The sequence below is a fragment of the Eupeodes corollae genome, chromosome 1 (genome assembly GCF_945859685.1).
Source record: "Eupeodes corollae chromosome 1, idEupCoro1.1, whole genome shotgun sequence".
NCBI classification, from domain to species: Eukaryota; Metazoa; Arthropoda; class Insecta; order Diptera; family Syrphidae; genus Eupeodes; species Eupeodes corollae.
This window is the reverse complement of record NC_079147.1, coordinates 192,365,325-192,389,211: the sequence shown is the minus strand read 5'-3', so window position 1 is coordinate 192,389,211 and position 23,887 is coordinate 192,365,325. Positions and strand designations below refer to the sequence as shown.

Below are 23,887 nucleotides of genomic sequence, written 5' to 3'. Positions count from 1 at the left end.
CGCGCCTTACTAAGCCCGACTGGAAATAGTTGGTACTTCAATGGGAATCCTTTAGATGTAAGCAGAGAATTCAAATATTTAAGTGCGAAACTCTTGAGACTTCAGCAAACATCTTATGGAAAAAGTCAACAAATCTCAAAGCCGTTTTAACGTGTCATTTTTTTAACAGAAGAGTGAAGAGAAAAGAACGCTCTGCTACGCTTTGGAAGTTTGGGAAGACATTTGTTAACAAAACTCTTAAACCTTCTACAAAAGAAGATACTGATTAAGTCTGATTATACATAATGACCTTATAAGAAGTTTTAGATTTTTCGCTTCAAAAAGAAAGAGATTTAAAGTTCGTCAAAAAAAAAATTGGCATCACTGAAACTACAATATAACCACAAAATTTATAATACTTCGTGTGATTGGATATGCCTTGTTACGGTGCAAACGAGGCGCCTGAAGGAAGCGGCACGGCCTACCTTTTAACAGGTATATGTGTGCATGAATAAGTATACACACACATTATCTGTCGATGACCTATTGAACCGTATCTTCGGTTAAGCCATATCGTATGTAACAGTGCCTTCACTATGTTTTGAAAAAAAAAAAAAGAATCTTAAGAATAACAGGTATGCAAAGAAGATCATCATCATCTTCATCATCATCAACCAACATGCTTAACTACGATGATGATGATGATCTACCTTCTTCCTATAGACTATGGAAGACCGATCGACCATAGATGGGTTATAGTTACACTAGTGCATTCATATTAAGCTAACTATAGAAGTTCTTTAGTCTCGAATGTTTGATGCGCGGTGAATATCTTTAGATCGCGATTTAACGATGATATTCATTTAGTGAATTGTATGAGTACGAGTGTATACGGATGCGCTGCGCTGTTCCAATCGAAGCAAGATGGACACAGGAAGAAGTCGAGGTTATATACCACACTCGTTTATTGTGTTAACTGATCGTATGGTTTTTAACTATTTGTACCTACCTACTTTTAACTTCTTAAAGTCTTTTTTTTGTTTCAAGAGACTGAGAGATTCTAGCGGCATTTTATTGCAAGTTGCGTTGTTTTGGTGGTGAAAGAAAACAACGACTGAGACTGACTTTTATCTTATACACCAGCCTAATGAATTATGATCTTTCAGGCGGATCCTTCTTCACTTATAAATGAATAGCTATACAATGTGAATTTCAAGGATTGGTCCGTGAGAAGTCAAACGGAGAAAAATCGTTGCGTGTCAATTGGACATCACCAAGCCCACATGCTATATGGCATAAAGAAGAAAAAGACTTCAACGAATTCAAAGTTCAAGTCCAATGACAATATTTTCTCCTCATTTCCGTTCCTAAAGCTAATATCTCAAGGTACATCATCATCGTAGCGCAATTTGCACTAACTAAAAAAAGATCTAAAAGAAACTTTACGAAACTTGGTCTCTGTCTATTTGAGACTTTTTATTTCCTTCTAATCAAGTTTATTGATCAATTTTGATAGTGGATTTATGTTCACACACCGTTCACACACGATGATTCATTTCAAGGCATCCAGAGACTCAATTATTAAAACCAAACCTATAAAGAAGAGTTTGCTTTTTTAGTAGAGTTGCATGCTGTAAATTTCGTTTTATGTCAAAAGTAGTAAAATGACAGTTGAATAGTTTGTCTACACTAAAACATGATTGGTGACAGAGATTTCTCCTGGACAACAAAATGTCTCATAAGGATTTTATGTGCTTTCATATATTTGAATAGACACAAAGATAGTGATGGCAATTTCGTTACTTTGTTTCATTCAATAACAACTAGTATGCAGGTGTAAACGTTTAAATAATAAAGATAGTGATTTAACGAGAAATTGGACCTCATAAAAACATTAATGTATTTTGTAAAACTTTTTTATAAGTTTGGTTTTAGTGCGCTGATAGTTTGAGTCATCAATTTAAAAAATGTGTCTGGAATTAGTCCAAAGATAAAAAAGCAACCCATAAAACGCTCGAGAAATTTCTAAGAAGGAATTTAGTTTTATATTTTAAACATACGCAACCGACAAATATATTTTGCGAACTGTCAAATTTAATTTCCCAATAAAAAAACGAGTGTCATAAATCAACGAATACAAAATTCGTTACTATATGTAAAAACTAGTACGCAATGCACACATTTCTTTAATTACCTTTCTTCCTGACGGCTTTTCTGTTTTTCTTTTTAACAATAAACAAAATATAGTTAATGGTTTCTTCAATGCCAATAAATAAAATAAGGGGTTTCCAATAAAATTTTTCATTTCAAACAACCCGCTATTTTTAACAGCTGCCATTTTTAAAGTTTTCATCTTTTGACATCGTTTCGTTTTTTACGACACCGAAGAGTAAATGACTATTCACATGAGAGTGACCAACGACCAATGAATGAACGAATATTCGTCCATTATGACATTTCTTTTATATGACTTGTTTTTATTCGTCATTATACATAGAATGCAAAACAAAGACTAGAATAAAATTTGTAGGTTATGACGTGCGAGAACATTTTATTCGTTGAAGTGTGGATCATTGTGGACTGCGAATTTAATTTTGACAGTTCGATACAATCAGATTGCACTTCACATTTATTCATTCGTTAGTCAGTTGTTGCTCGCTCTTATGTGAATAATACTCAACCTGGAAAAGCCTAACGATATTGGTTGACCAACTTAAAAACGTTCTGCAAACTGTCAGATACAAATTCGCGTATCACAGCATCAGGGAACGTTCTATAAGCCGACGAAGCGAATATAAAAAGAGCTAAATGAATGTTGGCAAATCTATGAGGTATTGTGAAGAAACAAATAGATTAAATCTTTTCTCCTTTCCTTAACGAGAGTTCGTAGTTGCAGACGAATATATATGACATTTTCGGTTATTCGATTAGGAAGATTCTGAATCCCTTTATCTGTCACTTTAAACGTCAATTTTTGTCAGGCACAAAATATCGGAACAAAGGAAATCCTTACTCCTTTATGTTAACACAGTTCGTTATGGCAGACGCATATTTATGACATTTTCGATCAGTTTATAAGCAAGATTCTGAAAACCTCAATCTGTCAGTTTAAATGTCAACTATGACAATATTGTCACATCTATGAGGTATTGTGTAAAAAAAAAAAAATTGTACTCTTTATGTTATGACAGTTTGTAACTCCAAGCGAATATTTATGATATTTTTTGGCAAGATTCTGAATCCCTCAATCTGTCACTTTAAACGTCAATTTTTATCACGGGCACAATGGCAGTTTAAACGTCAATTTTCGTCAGGCACAAAATATCGGCACATCTATGAAGTATTGTAAGGAAAAAAATAGAGAAATCCTCACTCCTTTATGTTAACATATTTCGTTATTGCGTCACATATCTATGACATTTTCGATCAATTAATAAGCAAAATATTGATAACCTCAATCTGTCAGTTTAAATGTCAATTATCGCAATGTAATCACATCTATCAGGTATTGTAAAAAAAAACACAGAAAATGTTCACTCTTTTTTGTTATGACAGTTTCTAACTCCAGGCAAATATTTATGACATTTTCGATTGTATGCTCAGGAAGATTCTGAATCCTTCAATCTGTCACTTTAAACGTCAATTTTTATAAGGGACAATTTCAACCTCAATTTTTATCAGGGACACAATGTCACAAAGTAAGCGATTTGATTTGTCTTAAGCGTTCAAGTGAGATCTTGTCTTTGTCGGAACAATAATGATAAAGTCATTATAATGAAGGAAATGTCATGGGCATTGGTGTCTCATGTGTGGGGCACTTAAAGATTAAGTCTACCTCACACTAGTGAAATTTGATAAGGCATCTATCTTTTTTTTTGAAAAAGGCCTTACAAATTTTAGTCTAAATGTGAAATTTATTTCGCAGTGAAATACACCTGTCCTTTACTTTAAAACAATCAATTCATAAGCAAATTTGTCAATATTATGCCAGCCTTGATGTCTCGAGTGTCATATCGATAAGAAAAATAAACCTCAGTCAAAAGCGTTCCACACACAGTTGACTTAACTTTTGATGTCTTTTCTCAAAATGCTTGCCACGCTCACTGCATTGTCATCAATCCTAACTTAGAAAAGCTATTTACTTTTCTTCTTCTTGAATCTTTTCGACGACGACGATGATGATGGTGTGAAAAACTAACCGCATAATAATTGCACAACATTAACCATCATCACATAAATTCCGCCTAGACGTTGATGGCGCATGCATTTCTATATAACGCAATATTATGGTTTTTCCTTTTCAATTTAGATTTGTGTTGAGATTTTTATACTTTTCTTAAAGACTAAGCCGCCTAACCACTAAAACCATAAGATTTCGTAAATCACTCACGAGAGACTCGCGAAACTATTTCAACAATTCGTGCCAAAAAGTGGGTGACATTTGCATAACTTGCGTAAAACTTTCTTATAAAGACCAAACAACAACAGTGACTAAGCTTGACAGGCTATAACAATAATTCACCAAAACCACATCATCCAGGAAAAAAAAATCAACCACGACAAGGATCAGGTTACCCCCCTTGCAGAGCACGGGCCATTTCAATAGTTAAGTTGTCCGCGTCACTGATTTCGAGGCTTGCATCCATCGTTGGTTGTAGCTTCGAGTCGCGTCATTGATGAAAAAGATATAAAACTTGTTGTTCTCGGTGGAATGGTTTAGTTGTTTTATCTAGACCCAGTGGCGGCCTTTTTTTCACATTTCATTAACTATCATGAAAAATGCATTTCCAATCGACGACGACGACGAGGGGTCCAGTCCGGTCTCTGGTCGTTCGTTCAATATCTCCCAGAAGGAATAAGAACAAATAATTCCAACTATAAATGTTAGAAGATGTTGAGTATTTCAATTTACCAATTGCATCATTATAATGACCATCATGGGTCTGTTTTTATTTTTTTTTTTGGGTCGAGCTCAGAATCATACACAAGTTTGACAGCGAAACGACAAAAGAAACAATATATAGCGCACTCAAGGCTGTCAAATTAAGAAAATTTCCCCACAGCATGCGGAAGAAATTCGATGCTGCATCAACATCATGTTGCATTGTTTGAAGCCCAAAAACCGGCAAAAAAACCAAAACGTTCTAATTGAAAAGTTATGACTTGCCCAACCATACTGACCAAATTGAGTCCATAGGTCTTTTTTGAGATTCGTGTTTAGACCAAGGTCCCTTTTAAAAAAAAAACTAACAACAGGGTGTTCATTTTTTTCTTTTTATACATTAGGTTACCCAACAGCCCGTATAGAGAAACCGTCAAGACCGAGTCAAGGTGCAAGTCATGTCAGGGATGGAAGGGATCTAGAATTTATATGCCGAATCCCAACGTCTGATTTTATAAAGCACTTTTCATGACATGAATAGCTCGTGGAGGTTTTGTCAATTCCTTACAAGAGGTAGTACCCGTGAAAAAAAAACTTAATTCTTTTCTGTGGTACTGGCTGGGATTGAATCCAAGACCTCTGGCATGACAGTTTTACGCACTTACATCACACCACTAACAGACTTTCTATTTATGTAAAATATCCCGAAAAAAGGGATTAGATTTTTGAAAAAAAGAAAATCTGTAAGGAAATTTAAAACGATAACTAAAAAAAACCAGTGAGACCAAAAATGATTCACTAAGTAGATTTCCGAAAAGACTGACGACACATACTTCTACCGAATATTCTTCTTGGAAAGCAGCACAACACAAGTTAATAAAATCTCAAGATGGGGTATGGATTGAAAACCCAAAACAAATAGCTGATCTTTCTGCTAACATCTAGAGAATGTTTTTAAACCAGTTCAAGCTAATACGGCTACCGATCTCTTACAGTTTGTAGATAGGAGTGACGAATGTGAGATTCCTTTTTTCTACGCTCAAAGAAGTAAAAAGCATGTGCCATATAAGTTTTCTAATATAAAATCATTAGCTTTCTTACTGCTTAGATTTTGAAAGAAATGCTCTCAATAGCCTTTAGAAAACTCCCATTTATAATAAACTCATACCTTGAACTGAGATATGTAGCTCACCATCATTGTAGAAGTCGTTCTTTTACCTAAACAAGGTAAGCCACCAACAGAACTAACAACTTACAGACCAACATCACTTATACCAGTCGTGTCAAAAGTTTTCGAAAATATTGAAAAGGCTCGGCAAACTAATAGAAAAAAAAGACTAGTTCCGAATAATCGGTTTGGCTTTAAAAATAAACATTTCACAATAGATCAAGTACAATTATTGTGGATGTTGCTCTAAGCCTTTGACATGGTTTGGCGTTTTAGACTTCAGTACAAACTGCATAGGGACTTTTGCAGGCATTACTATACGAAATCCTGAAAGCATATGTTACGAACCGACTTTTTAGAATACGGTACGACCAAAGTTACTTGGAACTGAAGAGATTTGAAGCCGGCGTACCACAAGGATGTGTCGTAAGACCAACTTTGTTTCTTTTTTAGACACCCTGTGAATATCAACGCTATTGCGGTAATCTTTGCTGATAATTCTGCAATATTGGTTCCCGATAGATAAATTTAAAAAAAAACTAAATAGTTAAGAACATGAATAATGTTCTCATTTCTTTAAACAGTACAACCGTAGCTTACTTCACTACTGCCTTGGAATAACTTTGGATGACAAGTTTAATAAGAAAAGAGAAGAGCTAAACTTCAAGTACTGAAGAGTGTACTGGAAAGAACTCTGGCCTATCTATCTGTAGCTGAGCTGTATACAGAAAATTAATTCTGAACAAAATCCATCGTGGGAAAATAAATGCTCCTTGGTATATAAGGAAGGCCGATTGTGGTTTATTTGCATAGACCTGCGACTTCAAGAAAATGTCTAGCGGGGTAAAATCGCATGACCCTGGTGGCCCATTCACATCATCCTGCGAGACATAACCTAACCCTCATATCGTTCATGCAAATGTCAATCGGTTCGTTTGCTATGTGGGACGTAGCGCAGTCCTGCTGGAACCACATGTCGTCTAGGTCTATATGGTTCGATTTGGGCCATTAGAAATTAGGTATCATCGTTATGTAGGGCTCGCTGTGACCGGTGTCACTAACGTCTTTTTTAAAAAAATACGGACCAATTACACCACCGGCCCAAAACCCACACCAAACGGTTGCTTTTTGAGGAAGCATCATCACCTGGTGAATCTTGTGTGGGTTGGTATGGTCCCATAAACGACAATTTTTCTTGTTAACACAGCCTTCATCTAATAATGGGTCTTGTCACTAAAGATGATTTTTGGTAAGAATTGGGGTCTACTTCCAAACGATTCGAAGCCCAGTCAGTGAACAAACGGCGCGCGTTGTCTATGGTCATGAACTTTGAACTCCTGGGTCACTTGGATCTTGTACGGGTGTAGTCTCAAGTTCCGACGTAAAATTCGCCAAGTTGAAGTCTGCAAAAGCCCGATTTCTTGCGAAAGGCCGAGAAAAAGACTGCCTCGGGTTCTGCCGTACACTTTCACGGACCGCGGCGATGTTCTCGGCCGATCATGCGTTCCTTGAACGTACGGGTGTTGGCTGATTGTTTACCGAACCGGTCGTCTTAAATTTGGTTACTAAACGTTGAAGTTTCCATTGTGAAGGGCCACCACGTGTACCGTAAAACGGGAGTAATCCGCTCAACGTTTGCGTTAACAAGCACTCATTTTGATAATAAAGTTTTATCTTTTGAACTTGCTGTTGAATTGTGTAACTTGCCATGATGATTCGGCATAAACAACTGAATAATAAACGAAAGATTTGACAGATGCCACCAAAACAAAATGGCCGCCGTGGGGTTCCAATTGAAAAACCTTTTAAAACTCGTTGTATCTTACAAACTGCAAATTCAACCCAACTCCGAAGTAGAAACCGACTTAAATAAACGAGACAATGTTTGGAGATTAATAAGGACCAATCCTCAAAGCTGTGTGAAAGTATTTAACCTATAAACTTCTCTTAAAGTGAATTAAAAATGAGAAAGAAAAATCAATTGTCGATTTAAAAATAAATGAACGAAGCTTTTTCTGGTCACAAGAACTCGAAATGTCAAATTCTTACCTATCAACATTCAATAATTTTAAAGTTGAACCAATTCAAACCCTCATAACTTTTTTTCCTCGATTATATTAAGAAGTAGTTTTCTTGACAGTTCTACTTTTTAGTGTACTTGGCGAAAATATTCCAAAATCTAACTTTTAATTTCTGACATAAGTCTTTTTGTGGAAAATTTAAGGTAATATTAACCACCTAGGTTAGGTTAGGTTAAAGTGGCTATCCCGGATAGAGTAGGACACAATTATTAGGCCAGGTTATTGGATCATTTTGATACCACATGAATGTCGAGGTTTTCTTCTGAGCTCAGTGGAACTAGTTTGAGTTCCTTACGAAACGTAAAAGACTGATTATAATGTAATTGAAATCGTTAAGATCGTTATAGAAGAATTATCCTAGTTAGGTCTCGCACTTTTGAGCTACAGCAGGTCATGTTCAGAGGAGTTGAAGAACTGTTTCCTCACCTTTACAGCTTCTGCAAGCCATTTGAGAGTGCATATAGCCACGTGGCGTGCTTTTCTATTAGACAATGCCCTGTGATGCCACCAATTACCGAGCTTAGATGTGATCTTGTAAGAGATAGCAAGAACATTGAACGCTTTAAATCTATTGTAGGCTAGAAGTTTTTCGTGACCTGACACGTGGTGATGTTATTCCATCTAATGTTTTCCAAACGCGGTAGAATGGGTTGTACTGTACCATTTCTGGCAAATTTCCTGCAATGTCTTCAAATTATGGCCCGACATTCAACACAGGTGAATATTAAAATGTTGTGCCGTCTTCATTAGAGTTGATTAAAAGTTACGGACTGTTATAAAGTTTGTAGAGACAGACTTCAGAGATTTCACACCGGCCTGACTATCTGAGAAAATACGGATATCAGACGTTCTTATCACGTTTTCTTTAAGCCAGAAAAAGACATCTTTTATCGCAAAAAGTTTATCCTGGAAGACGCTACGATGATTGGGAAGGAAGCCTCCATCAACGTTCATTTGTTTGGATCCATCTATAAAAAAAGTGGATTGGCTTGTCTTCGAGGAATGCAGTGTCCTCCCAGAAAGACTGGAAGAAATCTGGAAGTTTCTGTCGAAACGTAGTTGGAGGATGCTCTAAATCATGAGGGTAAACCACCTAAAATACTGTCGGGCGGTTATTTTTATAGGGTTTATTGTACGTTTTGAATTTCAAATTGAACAAATACAATTACTAACAAAACTTTTACTAAATGACAGCTGTCACTCTTTATTTGTGTTTTATAGTAAAATATATAAACCTAAAAAACTTCTATGTTTTTTAAACAACGGTCAACACACTGTGAAATAAAACTTCATAGCCCAGGAATTTGAAAATTAAATGCTAACTGTCAAATTTTCACACTAAAATTAAAAATCCATTTATAAATGTGTCAAAAATTCCCAACTAATGCTCCACCCTCACGTTTAAGCAATTTCAATTTGCATTTGATTTGGTGTGGAATGACATTTCTAAAAGAACACCCTGTTTTTTTGTGTCAATAATATTCAGGCTAACTTTTGTTAACAATCGCTTGAACATTATATCCGTCACGATTGCGAACTCAAGGTCCGCACATAGTTTGGCAATTGTTGCAGTAGCACGAGAGGGACCAACTGGCCGGCCACAGTGCGGCGGTGCGGCGCGCGGCTCAACATACACATTACCAATTGACGACGAGGGGCGTAGGAAAACTGTAAGACTGAATAAATGGTTGTCGAGCTGGGGGCGTTTTATTTATTCTTATTTTATTTTTTTTATAAGTCTAACGAAATATATACGCACTCATTATGTTCAGCGCATAGGATTACCAATCATCCTGCAGGGAAGAAAATCATTGTAAATTGCCTTAATTAATTAGCCTTGCCAAAGCCAAAGAAAAAGGTGCGCGAGGCGGCTAACGTCTATGTCTAGTATAGATGTGATGTCTTGGTCTTGGCCAGTGCTGTTGATGCTGTTGTTAGTTCATCTTGTAGCCGGTTAGGCTAGCTTTAGCTTATAATGCATGCAGATTTAGACCACTTAAAGTGGGTTAATGTCTTTAAGCTTTTATATGCATGCATCAGCTAGCTACATTCATGCATAAAAGCAAAAAGGCTGAAATAGGAAAACAAACTGGGGCATATAGTGCTCGTTCTGGTTGATGCCTTTCTAATGTCTTCGTCGTCGTCGTCGGGCGGAAGGTTCTTTTTTTTTGGTTCCTGGGTGCTTGCAGCTTGTAACATCATCGTGACGACACACAAGGTAGAAATTATGATAACAAGGATGAACTCAAGCTACCTACTCCAATGAAGTCTCTAACCGCAGGTGTTTTTTTTTTCGAGTCTGTTTTGTTTGCTGATGTTGAATCGCACATAATCCAGCCAAAAACCTCTTAATGAAGCTTGTTTGGCCTAACGACCTATAACTTCTATGTTGGTTTCTCGCAACGACCGACACGTTGACGGAGACGGACGTCCAAAGACCGACATCGACGACGACGATTGGGAAGCGCCAATGTTGTTTTTTTTTTGTGTTGACCTTTTTGAGCCTTAAACAGAAAAAACACAGAATCAGCCGGAGCGCGGCGTGTTGGATTTGTTGTTAGCAGAAGTTGTATAATGTTTGTGGTCAACTAATGACTGCAATTAAGCCGCAAACATATAGATGGCTGTGTTTTCTTCCAAAGACCGATGTTATTTGTTGGATTGGAGTGTTTTCGGATTCTAATGGTGAATGATTTTATTTGTTTTTAAGCTTTTTGTATTATTTTTTTAGCTTATGATTGGGCGGAGGGAGATGTGAAGTTAAGTCGTATTTCTTGAAGAGTTGAGTGTTCAAATGAAAAGGAAATTTTGCTTCAGGAAATTAGGGACACACTTCAAACAAAAAAAAAAACTACAAAATAACTCAATAAGCAATCAATTAAGGAATTGTTGAATTTGGTGTTTTCGATGGGCTGTCAAAACACCCTGTGTTTGAATTCCATGGGGCAAAATAAATTGATTTATTTTTGGTTTAAGATCATATCTGCAGATCTATATTTTTCGTCAGATTTACTTTGCACTAATTCTAATACAATTTATAAAACAATATTAGATGGAAATTTGACAGATTTTACGCACGTACCCGATGTTACACTTAAACCAGGACAAAAAACAAACAATTTCATTTTCCATGGGCCACGAAAAAAATCAATTTTTGAAGGAAATCGTAATCTACTGCACTAGGGAAGAGGAGCCAAAAGAAAATTAAGAATGAATAAATGACATTTACATGAACAAATTTAGTAGAAGAAACTAATCAAAACCAGAACAGAGAAATGGAGTACTCCGAACTGTCACATCTGACAGATGACACTAAAAAAGTTACTGTCATTTCTTAGAAAATATACGTTGCATCCTTCTTATTATAATATCCACATGTCAAGCTTGTCCCATATATTGCATATCACAAGCAATGGCGAAACTATGTTTTCTATGGGTTCCATAAATTCTTCCAAAGAAACAACACACCATTCAGTACTCATGTGTACAGTACACATCAATCGCATGAACAAGTACAATAAACGTTCAATTCATTCGATTGACAGTGTAATTTTCATGTCAAAAGCCGGTCGCCGGTGCTTATTTACTTCGATTCAAATCAAAGCCCCTATACTCAAAAAAGTTTGACACAAAAGAAACATTATACACTAAAGGTATTTATCGCTTACGGTTTATCTAAGGCTAAGCACACACTCTTTTGAGTTTTTGTTTTTTTTTGTTTGAATTCATAAAGCAGACAAAGTGCACTTTGTGTAAATATTTTACAAGCTGCCTCATTGAAATCACCTTTCTACATGAGTATAATATAATGAGGCGCAACGGAATGTGGTTCACAAATTAGGCTCTTTTACACTTTTTTTGAACACAAAAAAGTCTTTTGTCAAATGACATTTCTAGAAACATGTAACAAAAGTTAAAAAGTTGCAATTGAAATTAATGCTTCGACTTACGATTTGGGAATTGTGCAATAGCTTGGGGACAATGGGTTTTTGTTGTTGCATGTAGGAATACATAATGATCAGAGCACAATTTGTGTAGGCAAAGATATCATGCACAAGAAAAAAGAAAAACACATCTCAATCTAACGGCAGCTCAACTTCAGCAAAACTCGCGAAGTCGATAATTAATTGATCTTTGATAGCGTATTTAGTGCCAGGCTAAATGGGGCTACATTTTTATACCAATCCAATTTAGCAGACTAGGCTGATGTGGTTTAATTGCAAAATGTGGTGTGCAGTCGGCTTAACAGAGAGCGATCAAAAACTTCGATTGAAGTGCAGTCGACGGGAAATGTCAACAACCATCGATCGCTTAAAACTAAACTTGTTGATGCTGTTCACGCGCGCGTGCATTTATTCAATACGAGCTCAATGACCGAGATTTGTTTAAAAAAAGGTGCACTCCTTTCAGTGTTTCATGGTGTAAGCCGGGACATTCTATGATGACATACGGAAAGACAAATGGCGGGGCTACTTGATGTCTGTCAGATGAGTGATTCTAGCACTTTTTGTATTTTGTTAATGCAGTGGAAATGGAGATGCTTGCAAATGATTTCCACATAGCAAATCAGAGAAAAGTGAAAAGCTATTTCATTAGTGAAGGTTAAGATGGGAGCAAATATCGCAATCGATGAAAGATTTACTCTTCCTACAAAGTATTTAACAATTTCAAGGAATAAAAAAACATTTAACTTTCAAAATAAAAAAAGAATTGTCTTCGATTGATATGAGATAAGATCGTGGATCGATTAACATACGTCAGTTCATTTGCATAACTAAGACTGACAGTTCAGATAAATTATTGTGAACTGTCAAAGGGTGCGTTCAGAATAACATATTTTGCTTCCATATATATTTCTTAGATTTTTGACAATTTTCACCGACGGATTGACAGAGGAGTAGAATGAAGCCTCATTAGCTTTCCACTTCATTTCTTGATTTTTAAACTGTGCATACATAATTCTTGACAGCAAAAGTGAGAAATTTTGTTTAAATTTTTGGGGATACGAAAATCTATAAATTCTTAGAAATTTAAACTGGCCCAATTAGTTTTAATCTATTAACATACTTCAGAAAGTTTTTTAAAACTATTCTTCTTCAAAATCAATCAACGAGAATAACTTTATTCATGTCTTTGGCCTTGATAATGTGTAAATGTGTACATTTAAAAGTCGTTTTGTGCTATTGAACACTTCTTTCGATATGTTTTTTATTCAGATCAGTGTGTCAACGTGTAATCCTATATCGCATTGAAAGAAAAAATCAGCTGTCATCTTTTCATGAAGTTTGACACCTTTTAGGTTTACCGACAAAGAAAAGCCAACAGATACTTCAATTACATGGATTTGGATTTACATTGTATTGAACTGTCATTCTTTCATCACTCATCAACCTAAATTCTGTGCAAATTCTTAATAAAAAGATGGAAATATAGCTAAATCTTAAGGTAAAAAAATTAGCATTCATTACCAAATTGCAATATGATTGTAACGAACTGTCAATGTCAAAATCAATTCGCGTTCCATATACAGTCCACACTTCAACGAATAAAATACTTGTGTGCGTCTTAAGCTACAAATTGTCTTTGTTTTGCATTTGTAATGACAAGCCATGCGAAAGAAAAGTCATAATGGACGAATATTCGTTTAATTGTTCTTCGTCCTCATGTGAATAGTCCTTTACGCCGACACTTTAATTCAAGTCACGACAACTGTCAAAAAATGTGTAAACAGTTCTTTTGACGTTAGTTATAAAACACAGAGTGTAATCGAAGCATAATAGTTAGATAAACATCATCACTTATTTTGGCACTATTATGACAATCATTCGGTATTAATAACTATCGAATACTTCCATAAGTTTTTAAAGCTGCGCTCCCATAAACAACGAAACAGAAGTGTAACGAACAGTTCTTTTTATTTTATTTGTCGGGTTATTATTTATGTTTTTTTTTTAAAAGAAACTAAATAAAAATAATGAAACAAAATCTGGCGAAATGATGCCTTTAAGGGGGGTGCACTAAAAAATCAACAACCGAATGATGGTTTTCAAGTTTTATGGATGTACCTCTTCGTAGAACTTGTACGTTGAAACTTCATAAATATTTTGTATCTTCAACAACTTTTTCTATTGCGGTACATAGTTCATAATTCTAATGGATAGAATACCTCTAAACACACACACATTTATGTATTTTCAAAGGTAGTGTAGACTTTTGGCCTGAATTTCATGCTTAAGTCCCAACTAGGACACCAAAAGAACGACGACGCAATCGACCCAGAGAGCTCGGTCTTATATTATGATATTTTTTGCTGCCCGTTCGGTCTTTTGTTTCGCTTAGCTATATACGAATGCACTTGGCCGATAGCAAATATCGTGTTACCAATAAATTCACGTAATGGGCTCTGATTCTCAAAGAACGAGAAAAGATGTGTCGCGGCGGACAAAAAACCAGCCAAGTTGGGCGATTTGATGAAGATGAGGCGGAATAAAATGAGAGGAAGTATGTGGAAGAGCGCAATGAATTATTTCCATTTGAAGGACTTTTGATGAGAACGCTTGTCCTCGCTAAATGAACATAAACATCAACATCAACACGACTGACCAACGCGCTGCAATGCAACCGAAGAAGCACGGGGACGGTACATATAGTGTAGATGGCGCTGAGTGACAAATTCGTTTTGTAATTCTATGCCACAGCTATTCTCATATATCAAGATTGATGGTACATTTGTTGTTGGAAGATCATCCAAGTCCAAGAAGCCCATAGATATAGATAATGCTCCTCTTAGCCACCTAACACTACAGCCAAGCTACATCAGGAATATCAATTTAACTAGGCCATAAGTTGTATAGTATCTATTTATGTTTTGGTTATGTTGTCACCGTGCGTTGGCATGGCATCAGTTAGAGACCAGAAGTTCGGTGTCAGGGGAAAAGGCGGGCGCAAATCGACAAGAAGATATGCAATAGGTTGACCTAGTTAACTGTCAACAAGCTTGAAGCTCCATTTCAATGTTTTTCTTTTTTGTGTGAATGCACAAATGGCGGCGGTGGCGGCGATGGTGATGGCAGCGACCGCAATAATAGTTGTTGATAACACACTCCATACCAGCAGGCCGGCTGACTCTAGCAGGCTTGTCCTGTCGGCCAATCAAGTTATTTGCCTGGATGCTGGACATCGAAAGAGATATTTTTGTTGCTAAATTAATTTTATTAGACTATATCGTTGTTATTGCTTTGGTCTGGCCTGATCATGAATGTGTCTAAAGCCGAGCACGCGTGTGTCTTTTTTTTTGCGTTGAAGGAAGATTGCTGAATTAATTGCATGAGATTTCATGACAGGCTGCGAACATAATGTGTAATTTAAGTGGCGGCTAAGCGATTAGGGAGTAAAATTTATAGCTCTGTTTGTATAGCAAAAGGATTTCATAGGTATGTGCCTAGCCTATGTTCCTTATATTGAAATTTCATGTAAGCTGTCCATTTGTAAAATAAAACAGTTAGAGAATGTGTCAACTTTAACTGTCAATTAGATTTTCATATAATTTTGCTTTCGGATTTCGGCGTTTGGTTTGCTTGTTTCCTTATTGGTTTCGTGGGTGGTCTCATACATTTGATCATTTTTCCTTTTTATGAAATTTAGATTTAAAAAGAAAAAAACCGACCAGCCATATAAAGTAACGATTCGTTTCTTTTCTTGTTTAAATTTTGAACACATTTAAGGTCAATTCACATAAGAACGCCCAACAACCGAATGAGTAAATGTGATTTTGAACAATTTATAAACTTAAATTCTATTCAAATTGTAAAAAAAGGTAGAACAATAACTTGACTTAATATCAAGGTTTTAAAATTAGTTTTTTTATTGCCGTTATTAGAGAAAGTTATGGCTGAATCACAAACACACTTCAGCTTCGGCTTCACCTGATGTTAACGAGTTCAGCCATAGGAATTTAATGCATGCTATCACAATGAAGCTTCGACCTCAAGTTTCGTTTGACAATCGTAAGGAAATAACGTAATCTTACGTAATGTGACTCCAAACGGAAGCTCTAGTTCAATTATCTGAACATTTGGTTTGTCTGACAGCTCAACAGCTGTAAAAAAATGTCTACAAACAAAATATTTTTTTGGAGGGATGAAATAATAAAAATTTCAATCAAAGCAACCTCGAAGTAGGCCCACCGCAACGCAGACGAAGGCGAAGCGGAAGCGTGTTTGTGATTCAGCCATCAAGAAAATAAATTGTTCTTCGCGAATTGCAATCTGACTGTAATGAACTGTCTAACTCAAACCGCGTTCCACAATTGATCCACACTTCAACGAATAAAATGTTGTAATGATGAATATAAATACATGGCTTGAAAGAAATGCCATAATAGTGGAATATTCGTCCATTTCTCGGTAGTTGGTTGCTCTCATGTGAAAAGTGTTTTACTCTTTAGTTATTTATTTTCATTTGAAATGTTGAAATATTAAACTTTTAAATCAACGTCTGTTTGGTTACTTTTGTAGCACGAAGTGTAAAACCTGTCAAATTTTTGAAAGGAGAGGAAAATTATCTGAGATATTCAATAATAACTGAGCCAATTTTGAAAATGATAAAGGATTAAGACTTAAACTCATTTGTAAAAGGCGAGGAAGTTTTACTCAACTTTTTGAAATGTTTTAGAAGAACATTTTAAATTAAATACTTTTGCTATTTTTAATTTTCCAATTTCTAACTAGCAAAAAATCAAAAAACAAATAATCACATGAAAGTGACAATGAAAGAAATGACAGTTGCTGACTTTGACAGTTCTTTATTTCCTTGCAGTAAGAAATTCTTGTATCAAAAATGTTCAAGTTTTTCAATGGAGGGTACATTTTGTACCCTCTTGTTGCACCTTTCTTGAGTCAATAGCAATTTGTGAAGCTTTGTGCGGCGTTGTGTGACGTTTTACGGAGTTTGAGTAACGATTAGCAATTTTTCCTCAGAGTTCAAAAACAGCAGAATCAAAGTCATAAAGAAATACCTGTTCGATGTTCTGTGATATTTTGCAAAGCCCTTTCCAAGTCGTAGATATAGAAAACAAAATTGTCGGACTTGCGACTTAAGATAAGGAAAAGATTCTATTCAAGTATTGGATTTTCTAATAGGGACTTGACAACTTTGAATTTAATTTGTGAACGCACCCTTTCTAGTCCAGTCAAATTGTCACTTTAAAACCCGAATGGTTACATAAATAAGGGTAGTTTCAATTTTTTGATATGTTGTTTCGGTTGGTAAGCTGTTGAAAAATCCAAGTTTTCTAATTCCCCCCCACCACCGCCGGCGCCGCCATCTTGAAAAAAAAAACTACTCAATTTTTTGAATATTTCCTGTGTTTTCAAAATATTTTTTAAAGTATTGGTTTGAGAAAAACAAAGCTAAGAGCTTTTTTAAACATGATTTAATTACCTAAAATTCCATACCAAAATTAAATTTCTAGCTTTAATATTTCCCGAGATAGAGCTCTTCGAATTTTCAGAATTTTTCTCAAAAATGTGAAAAGTACAGATTTTTTGTCGGTTTTTACTTGATAGCAAGTAAATTGCTAAAGTTTAAGACCAAAGTGGTTCTGATAGGTTGTATAGACTCTGAGATATAATCTTTTAAATATTTTTTATAAATTTGTTTTGAATAAAAAATTCATAGAAGCAGAGAAGAAGAAGTCTAAAAAATGCTACCATTTTTCTACGCAGCCGGACATTTCTTCTAAGCAAAATGTGCACATTTGTCTGGTATTTAGACTGATCAGACGATAAAGGCAAACCCTGATGAGAATGAAGAAAACATCTGGTGGATTGACAACAGGTAGAGGGATAACTAATGCTACACGATGCAGCAAAGCTCTCTCAGTGGCTTTCTGAATACAATCCATTCCCCAAACTTGAGGTGATAATATCAATAGATTCAAGAATTGTGGGAGGTGATGAAGTAAATTGCCATATGTCTGAACAGATTGGGAGAAATATAATTTCTAAAATGATGGGAAAGAATTTTGAAAATATTTAATTCAAACGGAAGAACAAGGAGTAAATTTCGTTTCTATTAAAAATACCGCTAAAATAGGAATCTTTCAATGTCAATTTTTTCCGTAAACTCAACATTTTTATCAAGGAAAAGTGCACAACTTTGGTAAATAATAAAAATTTTCTATAAATTTGAACAATCATCCACGAAAAGATTTAAAATCGTTTTACCAAAGTACTCAAAAAGCTCTTTTAAGATAATATAATTATCACCTGAAACGTAACTTTTTAAGCCAAAGTATACACGGTTGGAAGATCTTTCAATGTTGGCCTTTTTCTATAGACAATGTAAACACACATCAATCGTCGACGAAGTTTCTATTAAAAAATTGGCCGATGTCTTGCATACATAATTCAATTTATAATTTGCAGAAAGTTTTTGAGCAGGAAACAACAACACAAGGATAAACGGACAATGTTCACTTGATAAAAAGGGTTACATAATTTGATGCTACCGGACCACTTTTGACAGTTTTGTCAATATTACAAGATCTATGTTTAGCTTTAGTTGTGTTATCCACCTAAATAGTTCTTTATGAAAGCAGAGTTGTAATGTTTTTTGCGAGCGGCAATCTGTCAAAAAGTCATCGTTGAAAAAAAAGGTCAAAGCCAACGAGAAGCAGGTAAAGGTAGTACTTTTCCATCAAATTACATTGAAACCAAAAGGAAATTTCTGTCAGCCGTTCTACAACGAAATCTTACTCTACCTTTTTCTTCATGTTTAAAAACAACTCCTAAATTGATAAATATGTATTTTCTAGCATTTAAAAGGCCTTCTCAACCAAAACCACGACAATTATTATTCTGACACAAGCTTCATTAGTTCATTTGAGACAAACACAAACAACATGAAAAATAAAAAGCCTCAGATGTCACCGAAAATGATCCCAAACAATAAAGAATAGCAAAGCAAATTCCCCTTTTTAGGATAAATTTAAACAAAAGATACCTTTCAAAACTTGTAACATCTTCAATATTCATCGGACCAAAACGTAAATCTTCATTTAACCCATAGAAAAAATATAGCCACACTTAAGCTCCACCATTCTCATTTCCTCGATTCTTTGTAGGAAACAAGAAAATGAAGAAGAACGAAAACTCGCATCTCATATAAACCATTAGACAAACATAGAACCGAACCTGAAACCTCACTAAGCATCTCAAGACACAAGCAAAAACAATACAAAATCCTAACAAAAGTATATGAATCACTCTCGAAGTCACATAGTATCAGCAACAATAAAAGAAAAAAAAAGCATATAGGAATCATCACCATTACCACTCAAAAGCTTTTTTGATTTAGAAGATCATCGTAGGAAAAGAAAATAAAAAGCGACAAATCCAAGGAACCTTCGTATCTTGCTATACCTCTATCTACCTAAGAACTATCATCAGAAGCACACACCACACGTAGAGAGTGATATACCTACCTACCTACCTACATAGTTTTATGGGGCACCTTGTGGTCAGAGATACAATGGCCAAAAAGGTGCTCAGTATACCACTATCATCACCAAACGAGCACCAAGAATCGCGCTGCTTCTTCGTATAGTCTTCATCTTATAGTCGTTGTTTTTGTTTTTGGAACAAAAGAAGATGCTTCAAAACAGAAGATGCGAAGGAGGAGTATTGTACCGGCACGGCACAGTAGCCACGGTGTACACCCTTGCTGACACGATTGACTGATTGCCTACTGTGTGCTTCGCACAGCCTAACCTAGACTATACCATAAGATTCCTTCTACTTCTTCCTCTTCATCTTCCTACAGACAGAAATTATATACAAACAAAAATATAATATCGGGTTCCGCCGCGCCGCTGCTGGTTGGCTGGAATACGGTGGCAAAGGTGCAAACCTCACTCATGAAAGAGCGTGTTGTATCTTTGACTTAGCGCATAGAGTGGTAAAATGTTATAATCTGGTCACTTTTACAGACACAAGAGGTCGTTGGGTGAATGCCCAATTGGGAATGCCAATGTTGCAATTGCAACTGTTTCTTCAATTTCAAATATGATTTATTACCAACTTCAATTCTTATTATTAATGAAATGAATATAAGAAAAATCGACTTACCTTCACACCCGTCTTCTTCAAGTCCAAAATATTCATCAGCACATTCATCGCATTTAAGTCCTGTTACACCAAGTTTACAGCTACACTGTCCAGAAAACGGATCGCAAACATCATTATGTGATCCATTTAAGTCACATTCACACGGTGGACACATAAGATCCACATCGGCAAACCCAATTTCACATTCATCGCATTTTTGTCCTCCGAAACGAGGCTTACAAAGACACTGACCGTTGACACTATCGCAGACATCTGAATCTGATCCTTCGGCATAGCAATCGCATGATTCACATCCGACAGCTGGATCGCCCCAATAACCCATTTTACAGCGTTCACAGTGCCAGCCTTCGGTGTTGCCACTGTCATAATAAATGTTAAATAAAATATTTTAATAAAACCCTTAAAAACTTATTGGAATGGGGTTTTCCTTCAACTCTCACCTGCAGGTTATGCATTTCCCTGTAAATATGTCACATGGACCACCATCACATGGACATGGCAAGCACTGAGAACCAATTTCTGTTGGATTTCCATAATAGCCATCATCACACCTGGGAAACAAAAAGAAAACAAAAATCAGTCAAGATCCAATTTCCATGTCTTACCATAATTTACATCTCACAATGATCGCCCGTGTAACCAGTTGGACACTGAGTGCACACATACTCCGAATCGTCGAAATGGTTCAGGTCCAAACTTAGCTTCTTCAGCTGACAACTGGGTGAAAAGTTATTACTATCGACCGCCAGAGGACAAGCACAACGTTTACAATCGTTCGGAGTTCCATGCATTGGATTACCATAGAAACCAACCTTACAGCGTTCACACCTACAAAATCAAAACCCACCAATGTGAAATGTGGAACGTAAATTTATACACAAACCATAGCTTTTCTCAAAACTCACCTCTCTCCGAAAGTGTTGTGCATGCATTCACCACAATTACCAATTTGAAGGTCACACGAATTGGAATGACCATTGCAAGGACATGGAATGCATTTGCTACTCGAATTTCCACCTTCATCCACACGAATATAACCAAATTCACAGTTTTCACATGAGTATCCGGTGTATCCTGGCGGACATATGCACTCTTCGATGAAAGTTGTCGATTTGGCACCCAACTCAGTGCCACCAGTGTAAATTGTCGCCCTTTCCAGGATGGTTTCCACTTGGTCAGTGTGAAAGAATCCACGAATGAGAACAGATTCCACATCGACCAAAACTGACATGAATTCATTTCGTGTCACTGCCATTCCTCTATAATGACCTGGGATGTTTTGCAGATGATACCAACCGTCTTCTTTGATTATCACATCCATAACCACTGAGTCGGAGGTGTATTCGCGATCTTCGAAGGCGATTTGTAGGCCATTTCGCCCGAATAGAATTACATTCGGACACGATGTGGGATGGCCACTGGTGTCACCTCTTATGAAAACCCACGAAACATGCAGAGAAATCCTTGAACCATAGGAGGTAAGTTTGTTGCCGGTGTAGCCAACTGGAGCCATCCAATAAAGGGTATCCACTTCGGTCATGTCGTACATTCCATACACTAAATTTCCAGTTTCCACATCAATATTCGGATAGAAGACTTGACTTCGGGAAATATCTGTGATTTTCCAGTCGTTGAGGGTCTCGAATGATAGAGTTTGCATATTCGCACTGGAACAGGAGAAACCAACTCCCGAACAGAAGCATTTCATGCAGCCGTGAGGATTGTCGGCCGACAGCCCAAAGTACCCGAGTTTACACTCAGTGCAGGCATCACCTTCGACGTTGGTCTTACAAATGCAGCGGTCTTCACACTCGGCGCCAGGTAGAGAGCCCCTTGAATCACATGAGCAACGAGTGCAGTTCTCCCCATGATAGCCAGGCGCACATTCTGCACAGAGGTCTCCCTGAAAGCCATCTTTACAAATGCAACCTCCTCCCACTGCATGACATCCCACAGACCCCAAATCATGACACTGACACTCTTCACAAGGTGTGTCCAGAGATGAGTCTTTTGGGCGAAAGTGGCCCGCCCGACAGAACTCACATTCATTCCCGGCAGTGTTATTCCGGCAGTCCTGGCAGACTCCTCGTCCCAGGAACTCGTCATATTCACAAATTGTCGCATGGCCATTGCACTGACAAATTTCACAAACGTTCTCTCTTCGTGCTGTTCCATTTCTAAACGGTTTGTCTTGAAAAAGTGGACAACACGATCCACAATCCGATCCGCAGGTGTTGTGCAGGCAGACACACTCAAAAGAGGTCTCTTTGGGGTCTTCGCTTGACGACGCCACTTCGATGGTCTTCTCAGCATGGCCGTGACAACTAAGACGGGCACTCAATCGAATCTGTTTCAACGAGTAGAAACTCCGCTTTTCCAGCGACTGGGCATCCAACAACCAATCCACACTGTTATCCAGATTCGCTGTGGAATGCATTCCCTGGAATCGAATTCGAATATACCGAGCAGCTATAAAGTCCATCAACTCCGCCGATTGTTCCATCGCTCCTGGTCGATTTTTCAACAACGAAACATGCAGCTCACCGTTTTCTAGAGGCAGTGCCTTCGAGAACTGCGTCGTGCATATGACTTCGGTGTCATTGCTGAACACGTATTTGCCATTTTGGCCAGCCACTCCATAGCGCCGCCGACAGTCGGCATCACTCAGTCCAAAATACTGCCATGGCTGGTAGGTGATGTCATCCAGAGACTTCTCCAGAATCCACGAAGCCGGTCGAGGGGAATTGGCAGATTTTAGCATAACAAAGAACACCTCATAGACCTGCAAATAAACCGGAAACAGAGATTAATGAGGTCAACCGTCAGAGAGCATCACAAAGCATCTCAAGCACATCAAGAGAAAACGAAAAAGAAGACTGATTAGCATATAAAAAGGAAGGATTCTGTTTGGACGCTTCTGTTCGTCTTGTTAATTTTTCAAACAAGGATACCCAACTGCGCAGTGGACTCGTAAACTGAACGGCGCGTATATGCAGAGGCACACATATAAGTTGCGTGGACTTGTTAATTGGCTTTTTTCTAAAGGTTGGATTGTTCAATGTTGGGTTTTTGGATTTTTGATTTGATTGCGTAGGTAGCTTGATCTTCTTACCTACCCATCCCTTTGTCCAATAAAATAATTGACAAGAGGATCGACATGTTTACACAATCAACGTTTTATTGGCGGGAAAAATGGAATCGTTTTTTTATAGTTAAATGGTTAAGTCTCAGACTTCTAGACGTGACTGATGAATGAAAAACAAACAATCGTGTTTGGGTTATCTCACCAGGCAACGCTCCGCCACTCAGGCCTGGCTACATTCATGTTTATGATGATTATTGTGCTTTTGTGATGCACGAAGAGCTGTGCGCTGCGATATGATTTAACCTTGATTACTAAGTGTGAGAGGAATCGATTTTATTTGGAAAAGTACATATTGCTCGTAATAGGCGCAATCAGTTAAACTGTCAATAAAAATAAATAAATAAATCAGATTCAGAATATTGAAAGGGTTGAAGGGCAAGAATTTTTGTGCAACAACTTGTTGAATGCAATTCTATGGAATTGGTTTGGTTTTGGTATCATATTGGGGGCAGTTTACGAGTATGATGGCGATATTCTTATGGGAATTTTGTATTTTTAAAATGT

At 36.9% G+C, this 23,887-nt stretch overlaps 1 protein-coding gene across 3 annotated transcripts in view; it reads right to left on the bottom strand.

Moving 5' to 3' along the window:
* The window catches only part of LOC129942221 (laminin subunit alpha-2), a 359,876-nt gene that overhangs the window by 137,624 nt on the left and 198,365 nt on the right, over window positions 1-23,887 (bottom strand). For all 3 annotated transcript variants that reach the window (XM_056051075.1, XM_056051073.1, XM_056051076.1), the window contains exons 3-6: window positions 21,144-23,020; window positions 20,854-21,066; window positions 20,679-20,789; window positions 20,239-20,597 (exon numbers count right to left, since the gene is read on the bottom strand). In XM_056051075.1, coding sequence (XP_055907050.1) covers window positions 20,239-20,597; window positions 20,679-20,789; window positions 20,854-21,066; window positions 21,144-23,020 — 2,560 coding nt within the window. The remainder of the gene's footprint in view (window positions 1-20,238; window positions 20,598-20,678; window positions 20,790-20,853; window positions 21,067-21,143; window positions 23,021-23,887) is intronic.